This window comes from Macadamia integrifolia, chromosome 7 (assembly GCF_013358625.1).
Source record: "Macadamia integrifolia cultivar HAES 741 chromosome 7, SCU_Mint_v3, whole genome shotgun sequence".
NCBI lineage: Eukaryota > Viridiplantae > Streptophyta > Magnoliopsida > Proteales > Proteaceae > Macadamia > Macadamia integrifolia.
Window position 1 is genome coordinate 34,936,213 of NC_056563.1, and position 12,495 is coordinate 34,948,707.

A 12,495-nucleotide genomic window follows, 5' to 3' on the forward strand; every position below is an offset into this window, starting at 1 on the left:
AAAAAAAAAAAAAAATTTGGGGAATTTTTTTTTTAAATTAATTTCGGAATAAAAAAATTTAAAAAATATATTTTTTTGAGAAAAATAAAAAATTTCCATGGAAGTTGTAGGACACTTGTTTTTACATAACATATAAAAAATCTAGAAAACTGTTGATGAGAGTGTGAAGTGTTTGTTTCAAACAACAAAAAATTCACACTTAAGTAGCCGTATCGTACCGATACAGTACGATACGGCTCGATACTGCACGATACCTTCGATACGTACTGATATGATACCGATACTCTCGGGAATTTTCAGATTTTCAAAAGTTCGTATCGTAGAGTATCGTACGTATCGGTACCGATACGGTACGGCACAATACGATACGTACGATACGCCGATACACAAAAAGAGGCCCAAAATTCCCCGTAGCGTATCGGTATGTATCGTGCCGATGCCTACCGATACGGATACGTATTGGCCGATACGGCACGATACGCACCGATACTTAAAACCATGGTTTAGACAGATAGCACATGGAGTCTACGAACTCCTATGGTTGAGGAAGTTAATTCAAGAATTGGAGTTTGAGACTGAGGGCTCCATGTGGCTGTATTGTTGCACCGCGTGCAACATGACCGTATGAAGTATGTTAAGGTTGATTGTCATTTCATCAAGGAAAAAATTGACTCTGGTTATATGTGCACACCATTTGTGAAGACAAGGATTCAATTAGCTGATGTTTTCACCTTCAGTATCCTCTTGAGCAAGTTGGGCATGTATGGTATTTATTCTCCAGCTTGAGGGTGAGTGTTAGAGTATGTGTAGTGAGGATATTGTGTGTACTTTGTAAAGAAGTATGTATTTGACCTTCCTAGGTATTCTCATGTTAGTATGGGGTGTTTATGTAATATTGTTTGACTTCCCTCAAGTTAGTAACTATAGGGGAAAGGAAACGATCTCTTCCCATGTGCTTTTTGGTGCAAACCTCTCTTTCCCTCTTTTTTTTTTCTCTCTTTTCTTTTTCTTCTCTTCTCTTCATCCTATTTCCCCTCTTCTTGTTCTCTGTTATTGTTTTGAACTGTTTAGGTATAGAAAGTCTGTTTAGCTTATTTGCCTTGAAGAGTACTACTAAATAGGATGAGGAGTATTTGGTTTTCAATTGGTAATTGCTTGGGTCTTTTTTACATTATTAGTAGGTATCTGGAGTAGTATTTAGTTGTCATAGTGTTATTGGGTATTTTGAGTGTAAAATTCAAAGTGAGTGTTTAATTAGGAGTAGGGCAATGATAGAAACCCTCCTCCAGTCCTATCTAACTTGGGCATGGGACCATCTGCATAAAAACACCGGTGGAATTATTTACATGAGAAAATCTACAAATTTAATTCCTTAAAAAGATTTCTTCATTCTTGGAATAAGTATTTTGTTCCGGAAGGTATAAGCATTTATGCTTATTCTTATTTGTTATTGCATTTTCAGGTTATCCAGATTGAATTGGAGATTTTGTGTTAATTTTTGTTCTTACGATTCATTCTCTTTGTGCATCACTTTTTTTTTTTTCTTTCTTTTACACATTTCTTAATTGATAATCAGTTCACAGTGGAATTGGCTGGGACTGAGTCTGCAAATATGCGAAAGAACTACTCCCTGAATATGTTTAAAGACTTTGTCCCCATGAGTGTGTTTTCTGAGACAAATCGAGGTGAGGATGGTTCTTCTTTTTAAACAATTGATATTTATATTCATTTCAATCTTCAAGTTATTCCTTTTTTCAGATTCCTTGTAAATTGTGATGATTTAATTTTTCATTATGTTATATCTAATGTTTAAAGTATAGACACAGAATTCCAACTGCATCATACTGTTTATAGAATGTATAGACCTTATCGGTAATTATACACAGATAAACATGGATATGCATGCCAGTAGCAGCCATAACATATTAGAAGTTGGACTCCAAATAGGACTAGACTAGAAATCTAATTGGAATAAGTAATTGCTAGCCACTCAACTAATAGCCACTAATGGGCAAGTTACATTGCAATCGATGGGCCCAATGGGCCTTATTAACTTAATAAAATAACTTAACATATTAATGACCACTTAAGTGGACTTAAGTGGTCTTTAAGTGGAGATCGACTAGCTCACTTTGGGATGGGCTCTCCTCCTGCGGCAGTCCATGATGGATGTGGATCTACATCAACACTCTTCCATCATCACTCTTGATACATCTCACATGATTGAAATCTTTACTCTTCCTTTCTCTCAATTTAACTATCTCATAGATAGCTTTTCCCCTTCTTTTGTGTTTAGTTTAATATGGAGGTCCTCATATTTCTTCGCCCTTGCTATTCCCACCGTCTTCTTAGTGTCATGTCTGGCAACATAATACATCTTTTATCTTCTGTCTCTTTAGTCTTTTGTCATGTCTTAAAACTAGCTTTACCGTTCTTAATGGTTGTTTTTGGACCTCATCATTCCACCACCAAGTCTCCTTAGGGGCCTAACAACTACCCTTTGCTTCCCTAAGAACTTCTTTGGCAACCTCTGAATACAAACCATCATCTCCATCCACATCGTATTGGTGTCTCCCTCAAAATCCCTCTTTCCTTGTTTGACCACAATATCAATAAATGTAGCTAGGACATCTCCTTTTAATCTCCACCACGTTACCTTAAGGTACATAGGTTCCCTCGTCCTGCACTTCTGCACTCTGAGGCACATATCCAGGACCACCAGTCTATGTTGGATGATTAGACTCTCCCAAGGTTTAACCTTATAGTCCTTACATAACATTTGGTTGGCCCCCTTAGACTCTAGTAGGAAGAAATCTATTTGGCTGGTATGGTATCCACTTTTGTTGGTAACTATATGCTCCTTTATGTTTTCAAAGAAAGTGTGCATAGTGGGTAAATTGTAAGCTACTTCAAAGTCTAGAATTTAGGCCCCTTCCTCGTTCCTCCCCAAATCTTTAACCTCCATGGACACCTTCAGAGCCTCCACAATCGCTCCCAATATGTTTAGGTCATCTCCTATAAGAAGCAATTCATCCATACCAAAACCTTGCACTAAGTCATCCATGTGCTCCCAAAATTGGCGCTTACTACTTTCATCAAATCCTACTTGGGGTGCATAGGCACAAACAATATTAACAACCTTTTTCTTAACACCAATTTGATGGATTATGGATATAATCCAATCTCTCGGTCTTTTTGACTTCCACTACATCATCTTTAGATCCTTGTCTACCATTATGCCTACTCCACTTCTATTACTTTGGTCTCCCAAATACTAAAGTTTGAAGTCGTCCAACACCTTAGCTTTGTTACCCTTCCATCTAAATCTCTTGGATACATGCAATATTAATCCTTCTTCTCCTCATAACATCTATCAACTCCAGCCAACTATGTTAAAATATAAAAACTCAAAAAGTTGTATGTAAACATAAGTCTATCATTTAGTGATGGAAAAAATTGTTTTATACTAATATATGAAGCAGGGCTCAAACACTAGGCAAGTCGCATGATGTTGAGTCCATGCCTTTAAGCTAAAATAACCTTTTCCTCTACTGACATGCTGTCACCTTTAAAGGAGCAGAAGTTGTAGGCCTGACAGGATTTTACGAGACTGAGCCTGTATATGCACACAAATGGACGTGCATGTGCACGCACATACACACACACACTCATGGAAGAGAAATGACTATGAAGCTTGCTTCATTCTGTATGTTTTAATTCTGTATGAGTTGAAAACAGTTCTCAAGTCATGTCCAACATTGAATAGTTTTACACCAAAATGTGTTTTCATTGGAAGATTGGACTGGAAAAGATATGTTAGTTCATGCTTTTCAAAATGGAGCTCTAGTGATTTCTCTTTTGAGCCCGATATTTCAGTCTCTTCCAGTATTTCCAATTTTCTCACCTTTAGCCAGGTCCTTGTTCCCACACTAGATGCGGCCATCAATCTTTGCATTGTATATAGTTTGGGAGGTTGCAGAAGTCATAATGTATTATGTGCACAGAGGAAATGCACATTGTTCAGATGCCCAAATTTTTATACTGAGAATTTTAAATTTCTGCAAGGAAATGCACATTGTTCATTCAGCTTCCTGTTGTCTTTGAAATGTAGGAGGATCTAGGTAGAATTGCATGTTGGTTATGGGTGCCAGAAAATATATCAAGCTAAAGGTTTTTGTGTATATTTGTAGATGGATATTGCTAGTCAGCAATTTGCACTTATGGAGCTGCATCTGGACACCCATTTATTTTCTGATCTAATTGAGGACTGCACTATTTCTTGGTATTTTCTTTGAAGATCTACTTTCGAGCTTCTTGTTACGCTAGTCAAGCACTTTACACGAGACTTATGTCTTTTGTAGGAAGGGTTGCAGTTGAAGGAAATGTGGAGCATAAATTTGACATGAAGCCCCATGATGACATTATTGAAGAGTATGGAAAATTGTGTCGTGAAAGGACAAACAAATCCATGATTAAAACTAGACAAATACAGGTTGGTGTTTTACAGTTTATTCTTCTACATGCTTCCAATTGAATTTTTCTCGTCTCTTTATCCTGAATTAAACTCTTATATTTGGAAAGGTGATTGACAATGACCGAGGAGTACTTATGAGGCCAATGCCTGGAATGGTTGGGTTGCCAAATTCTAAGGTACTTATTTGTACTTTCTTTTTCTTCCATTAGTTGCATCTCCATCTGACTGATTGCCTAATATATAGCTTCTGCCTTCATACTGTTGTTCTCTGCTTGACCGTTTGAGAGTCTTTTCTGCTCCCCACCTTCAATAAACTGAAGAAAGGAAACATCTTTTATACTTTGTAAATCATATTTGCATTGTTTAAAGAAATTAGTTTAGTCTGTCCTTCATGACCTAAATTATGGTAGCGTATACATCTTAGGGCCTGTTTGATAACGTTTCTGCCGTTTCTGTTTCAAGAAACGGAAGAAACATAAATTTCCGTTTCTAGAAACAGAAACGGAATTGAAGGTGTTTGATAAGTCATGTTTTTAGAAGTCGATAGTAACCAATGAAAGAATGGCCACAAGTCGTTTCTAGAAACGGCGAAACAAGTTCGCCTGGGTCGTTTCTTGAACCATAAATAAGTAAAAATTTCTATTTCTATTTCTGAAAATAAGTGAAACGGAACAGTTTTATCAAACGCTTTTTACTCCGTTTCTGCTGTTTCTGGAAACAGAAACGGCAGAAACGCGTTTCTTGAAACGTTATCAAACGGGCCCTTAGAGATCCCATTGCTTACTGTTTCTGTCAAACAGTTCTTATATGGAGTTTTATGCTGCAATTTAATCAGGATAAGAAGAAGGTAACACCTGTGAAAGGACCAGAAATGAAAAGGACAAGAAGAGATCGTGGGGAACTGGAAGACATTATGTTCATGCTCTTTGAGAGGCAACCAAACTGGGCATTAAAGCAGCTGGTCCAAGAGACTGACCAACCTGTGGTATGTCCTTATATTTCTTATATTTTGATAAGAGATAGAATCTCAAATATGTAAAAAGTGATTTCAGAAAGAAACTTTCGATGTCCCTTCACCCACACACACACACATCGGGACAAGCCAATTACAAATGAAGTCATTCAAATAGTTGAGAGTTTCTAATGTCACTTGGATGCACTGCAGCACTTTCCACCTCATCCCTATAACCAAATGGCATAATGTTCTGGTCCTTGCAAAGATGCTAGGTGCTTGTGACAATATAAGTGCTGAGATCTTTCATGGAAGTTGTGAACTCTTCAAGCTCTGATATTCTCTTTCTTCGCAGCAATTCTTGAAAGAGATATTGAATGAGCTGTGTGTGTACATAAGAGGGGAACAAATCAAGGAACGTATGAGCTCAAGCCGGAATATAAAAAATCCGCCTCGGATGTTGATGCTGAATAAAGTATTCCTTTGGGTAAACTCACTGATCGTGCAAGCTAGCATGACTTACTGTTTCTAGGAGAGCTTTACCTTAGGGATGACTCTACATCCTCTTAAGATCTATAATGTAATAATAACCCAATTGTGGCGAAGGAATTATTTAGATGTAAAATAGGAAATAAGAAAGGGATACAGATTGGCCGTGCATGTATTTCAAAGCCAAAATCAATCATATAATGTCTCCTAACATTCCCATGAATTAGCACACACCCTCTCCATATTCCATCTTGGTGTGCACCCTCTGAGTTAGTTCTGGATCTTTAGAGCTTTATTTTCCATTTGGTGAATGCTGGTTGGGCTGGAACTTGACATGTGAGCAAGGGATTTTGGATTCTACCTGTTCACAAAATTTGTCTCATATCTAATTTGCCATATGGTAGAGATATTTTGGGCTGATCAGATTAGCAAATAAACCTCTCTAGGTGGGACAAACCAGATACCTTTGTTTCAAACATTTTAACAGTAAGTATTATTTAGCACAACCCTCCCCCCCCCCCTCCACTGTTGATAGATACAGAAAGTTGGATCAATCTCTAAAGCCTGAAGACTAAGCCAAAGATTCAGCCAAAGCTCGGACCCATTCCCTGTGCATACTGTGGCTGCCTAAACCTGAGTTTCATCTATCCATTCCAAAGCCTTTCTTTCTGGTCCAGGCCATCTTCTTTGTATGAAGTGGTTTCATGGATTTCTTACTTTGACCTTTTCCCCATCACCATCGTATCACTCCATCATTCTTCAATCTTCTTTTTCCTTTTTCCCTTCCTGAGTTACAATATTAGTCAATTACATTGTTGATCATGATTCTGCCAGTGAGTCTGAACTGTTTTCACTGTTGCTTGCTATAGAAGATTCCTACAAAGTCCTGGAGGAGACATAATATTTGCCATTTAGTGTTTGTAGCCGATGCGCTACTTTTACTACCTAGGTAAAATGATCACATCCATACATAAGCTGTACTCTTAAGAAAATTATGAAAAAAAATGTGGAAAATATGATTGGTTTGGTAACTACCAAGACCCGGAACCCAACCTCGCCCCACTCCAAAAAAAGAAAAAGAAAGAGAAAGCCTCATGTGAACTCTAGACCTAGGTCCTACCAAGTAATTTTGGTAGAATAATTAATGACCTAGTTTGGGGAAAACTTCATGCAAAATATTCTTTTCGGCAGTATTTTTTGACCGAAAAATCTAAGCATCTCTAGAAACCAAATACTGTTCATGAAATCCCTATTAAGAATTAGGAGCACTTCATTTTTTATTTTTGAATGAGGTATGAATTATTATTAAAGGTGTTTGTTATTTCTTTCAGTTGTTTCCTTAATGTAATGTTACTTGTGTTTTTCTTTCATCTTTTTGGTTGGAGCTAATTCCCTTCAGTTCTTTTAATAAATTATAGTTAGTTTTCTGTTCTTTGAGACCATTAAATTATACACCTCTTTTAAAAATCAAATATTGCAAATAGCTACATTTTTGCACTTGATCTTTGAGTGCCTAAAATTAGGTCCACCAAGAAATTAAAAACCATGACTGCTTATAAAATAGGACAACTGTGATGTAGGAAGTTTATTCCAATGATTCATTGAAAACACAAGCATCAGTTTGAGACAAATTACTCTTGCAGGCTTGCAGAACTTTGATCAAAGTACTTGAAAAATAACACAGGTCTGTCAACATTTTCTTCCTGATCATTTAGTGACAATAGAATTTCATACTATCTATCATTGTGGAGCTATAGTCTTAACCAGTGGGATACCTATCATTGTGGAGCTATAGTCTTAACCAGTGGGATACCAAAATGGGGGCATTTTTCAAACCCTCATTGCGAGAGCAAGACATAGTCTGCAATAGTACTTCATAGTAATGAGATAGTGAAAAAAGGGATCACCTTGGTTAATACTCTTTTCAACAGTTTTATGATGATTCACCATAAGGAGGGAAGGGGGCTGGTTGGCTGCCATTAAAAGGACTGCATAATGTCAAAATGTAGCATAGCTAGACATGTACGTCGAGACAAATTGAGCTCCTTTCTTGTGTATAATGATTACTCGCACTCTGGCGCAGGTGCGGTGATCACTTCATGAGATTCCTTTTGACTACCGCATTATGTTGTATAATCTCTAGTCATGTTATCGTGGTGCATTTTATTACTTGCAAGGTTAGGGTCGGAATATCAGAATTTGATATACATATACACTCCACTCAAAAAACTATGGATCAAAGTGTTCTTCCCCTGGATGCTTCTCAGTTGTCTGAATGATAAATGGGTTTGGGTCATCATCACTTCTCTGGAACCTAAGATGCCAGGGGAACCCCATCTGTAATGCCTGTAAGTAGGGATTTTTATGGGCTTTCCACCACAATGTGTATAACTCAACAGCTGGTTTCTAGAATGAAAACCATGGGTGCTTATGGAATAGAACAATTGTGATGTAGGAATTTAGAATTCAACGAGTCATTGAAAACACAAACATCAGTTCTGTATGTGACCACATCATCCTCGCCAGACTGACAGAACTTTGATCCAAGTACTAGGAAAAAGAACTCAGGTCTGTCAAGATTTTCTTCTTGATAAATAGTGACAGAAACCATCCATCACAGCTTATGGGGCATTTTTCAAATTCTCATTGCCATTCTAGACTTGTTACTTCATCATATAATGAGATGGTGAAAAAGGAATCAGCTAGCTTTGTACTCTTTTCAAAGGAATTATAATGCTTCACCCCAAGAAGGGAAGGGAGCTGGTTGGCTATCATTGAAAGAACTGCATAACATCAAAATGTAGCGTAGCTAGATTTGTATGTCAGGACAAAATGAGCCCCTTTCTTGTGTATAATGATTACTCACACTCCAGTGACAAGTGTGGTGACCACTTCAGATTCACTAGATTCCTCTCGACTACCACATTGCGTTGCGTTGTATAATCTTAGTCATGTTATAGTTCCACCTGTGCATTTCATAATTTGCAAGATTTTGTTTAGCATATCAGAACTTGATCAATATATATGGTCTGATCAACTATGGATCAAGTATTTTTAACCTGGATGCTTCTCAGTTGCCTAATCGATAAGTGGGTTTGGGTAACCCGGTTGGGATACCAGTTCTCTGGAACCTAATACACATGGGAAACCTATCTTTAATACCTGAGTGGGGATTTGTATGGATTTTCCCACCACAATGTGTTTGAACGCAAGTTGGTTAGTAGATAGCTGTTGGGTATGTATATAACACTCGAATGATAATCATTCAATCACTGATTCTGAAATTTGCTTCCACTGAAACAATAAAGAAGTTGAAGAGGAACAGTTTGCCTGAAACATGCTAACATGTTTATACTTTTGCCATGGTAAGTATAGTGAATGGGGCAACTTGTAACTTTTGAGGTGACTAAAGGGACTTGTTGAGTAATACACTCAAGTATGAGTAGAAGCCATTCAGGGAGTGGTGCTTGAACTTGTATTTGAATGTGACACTCGGGTGCCTTGACCAAACTCTGGCAGTGTAAGGATTGCTGCTGAAGTATCACCCACTGATACGTCGTGGCTGCTGCTGCCTGTCTGACATGCACGGTAGAACGATTAAGATCTTGAATATGACCTACTAGGAATCCACATTGTCTTCTGAAGCATCTTTCTTTTCCAAAGATGCCATTCCTATCTTCTCAAATTGAGCGTTTGCATCAACTTGCCATGAACTTTGTCTGGTGACTGGGCCTAAGTTCCTGCTTTTATGAGAGCCCTGTCTCTGTGGAGCATTTTCAAGGCACAGCATAATGGGGATAGTCACTCCCATGAACTAGGATGTCAAAGGCACATTGTGTCATCCTTTTTATGCTCAATCACCATAAAGACTAGAGAGAGAAGTTAGTAAGGGCAAAAGCTTCTGAGGGGTAGAGACTAACTAAAGTCGGCAACTATAAGGACTTAAAAGCTGGACCACACTAGACTGGTCCTTCCTACCCTTTGTTTAGCTGATCTAAGAGATTTTGTTCATGGAGGTTCATTCTGTTTTTTTGTTTTTTTGGTTGAAGAAGTTTCATTCTGTTGCAGAGAAGAGAGAGAGAGTCACTAAGTGACAAAAGCTTCTGAGGGAGCTGGACCACTCACCACACTAGACTGGTCCTTCCTACCCTTTATTTTGCTGATATAACAGACATTGTTGTTGAAATTTCATGCTGATTAGATGATCATAACTATATGAACTAATGGATTCTTTCTCGATGGCTAGTTCATGAATGTATTCTACCAATCTATTACAACCTCATCTTCTTCTTCTTCTTCTTCTTTTTTTATATTTATTTATTTTTTTTTTAATTACCTCCACTTGGTTTATAAGTTGGATTTACTATATATATTGCTGGCTCCGATGCGTCGCCTGTTGAGATGTTATGGAACACTTTCTCACTACCAAGAAAGGAGTGAAGACTTTTCACCTGGAGGGGAGGGGGAATCCAATTTCCATGATATCTTTCTTGGAGTAGAAGTATAGTTGACTTGCTCCATCAAGCTGGGTCCATCGCTCTCCTTTTCTTTTCTTTTTGTCTGTCGTCCATCATTTCTCTGTCTGTTCCTATGGCCTACCACAAGAGAAAGAGAAAGAGAGGGGAGGGGGAGGGGGAGGGGGAGCGTCAAAAGGCATAGATCTATAACTCGGATAAGATCGGTCAATATACCAACTACTAAATCCCTGATAGGGATGGGGGATCTTGCCCGAATGCTGAGTCCTACTTGATAATGCATCCAAGTCATCGGGTTGTATTCTGATCGATCTGGCTGCCTGATCTGATGGTCTAGCTTGGAACTTTTGTTGTACATGTATGATACCTTGGCTGATTTTGGTATACATTCTTGGAATACATTCTAAGTTGATTTCACATTCTGAGTTTTCTGAGATGATAATAATAGAGCGGGCCAATAGGAACGAAGTATAAGAAAGGTAGGGTGGGGTGGAGGATGAAACTGAAAAAGCACCGAAAATGTATATCATTCTTGGAATGCATTGTAAGTCGATTTTATATTTTTTTTCTGGGATGATAAAAATAGAACCAATGGGAACGAAGTATAAGAAAAGTGGGGGGATGAAACTGAAAAAGCACCGGAAATGTCATCCCATCCATCAATCAGTCGATAAAGAACATAATAATTCTTTGCTGCCATCACTCATCAGCCATGATAGAAACTTGGGAAGAAGATTTCATGGTCCGAGAAAATTGATCCATGCCTGTCCTCTTGCAATGTAAAAGAAAGATCCATCGGTCGCTAATGTGAAAACATCACGACAGGTCGGGTCGGAATATATCATGTCCGTGGAAATTCGTTTTTAACTCTCAAGTTTAACTTACAAAATGTGGGTCAAACGTACTAAGGGCTCGATTGATAACTTTTCAAGAAATGTGTTTTTGCATTGTTTCATTTCACTTATTTTCAAAAATAGAAATGGAAATTTCTATCTATTTATGGTTCAAGAAATGATCCAGGTGATTCACCGTTTCTGAAAACGACTCGTGGTCATTCTTTCGTTGGTTACTATCGACTTCCAGAAACATGACTTATCAAACACCTTCAATTCCGTTTCTGTTTCTAGAAACGGAAATTTATGTTTCTGTCATTTTTAAAAACAGAAACGACAGAAACGTTATCAAACGGGCCCTAAGTTATTAACACTTTCTTCATTTCTTTCGTCTTTCTAACCATTTAAAAATCTAGAATCGAAATCTGGATCGGATTGGATAGGAGTCAATTTAAATCTATTCAGATTAACCCAAAAATCCATATATTTCAGGGATCAAATTTTCCCACACCTTTATGAAAAAAAAAAGGGTTTTCCCACACCCATGATCAAGAGAGCCAGTGGGTTCTGATGCTATCATGGTTTTAAGTATCTCCGATACCGATACGATACCCTCCGATACGTATCTTAAATTTAGTCGGCCGATACGATACACAACGATACGATACATTGAATTTTTTAAATCATTTCGTATCGATATATATCCTACAATACATACCGATATGCATCAATACACCACTAATACACATCGATACGATACGACTCTTTGAAAAATATAAAATTAAGGTAAAATGTACGTTTTGGTATGTATTGGTACGTATCGGTGAGTATCGGTATGTATCGATCGGTACGTATCGGTATATATCAGCATGTATCGGTGAGTATCGATATATATATCGGTACGTATTGGTGAGTATCGATACGTATCGGTGCTACGGTCATATAATGGCCAATATGGGTAATTTTTCAGGAAAAAAACGATTTTTTAAAGGGTTTTTGTTCCAAAGTTGTTGTCAGCCATATTTTCCCTAACTAAAGTGGAAATCAAGGTTGGGAACAAGGATTTTACATTTATGGGACAACTACAGACCTTGAATTCTTAGTACGATACCCTCAATTTAGTGTTTATGCATAATACATGTTATCAATAGCTTTTTTTAACAAATTCTTTATGCAAAAGTGTTTAAAAAAATGTTTTCTATCCATTTATGTGTGTATCTTTAGCGTATCTTAGTGTATCTCCGATACGATACGATACCCTCCGATACGTAT

The 12,495-nt window shown here is 37.6% G+C and overlaps 1 protein-coding gene across 11 annotated transcripts in view; it reads left to right on the forward strand.

Annotated features, from left to right (window-relative positions):
- LOC122083199 (transcription initiation factor IIF subunit beta-like) overlaps positions 1-10,540 on the forward strand; it is a 12,800-nt gene extending 2,260 nt beyond the window's left edge. The window contains exons 2-8 of one of the 11 annotated variants that reach the window (XM_042650914.1): positions 1,577-1,685; positions 4,362-4,492; positions 4,582-4,650; positions 5,310-5,459; positions 5,782-5,913; positions 7,559-7,599; positions 7,847-10,197. In XM_042650914.1, coding sequence (XP_042506848.1) covers positions 1,577-1,685; positions 4,362-4,492; positions 4,582-4,650; positions 5,310-5,459; positions 5,782-5,913; positions 7,559-7,594 — 627 coding nt within the window. In that variant the 3' untranslated portion in view covers positions 7,595-7,599; positions 7,847-10,197. Of the gene's footprint in view, positions 1-1,576; positions 1,686-4,361; positions 4,493-4,581; positions 4,651-5,309; positions 5,460-5,639; positions 6,147-7,558; positions 10,198-10,269 lie in introns of those variants that run through there. The other 10 variants (XM_042650916.1, XM_042650915.1, XM_042650913.1 and 7 more) reach the window with 10 other exon arrangements.
- Positions 10,541-12,495: the final 1,955 nt, after the last annotated feature.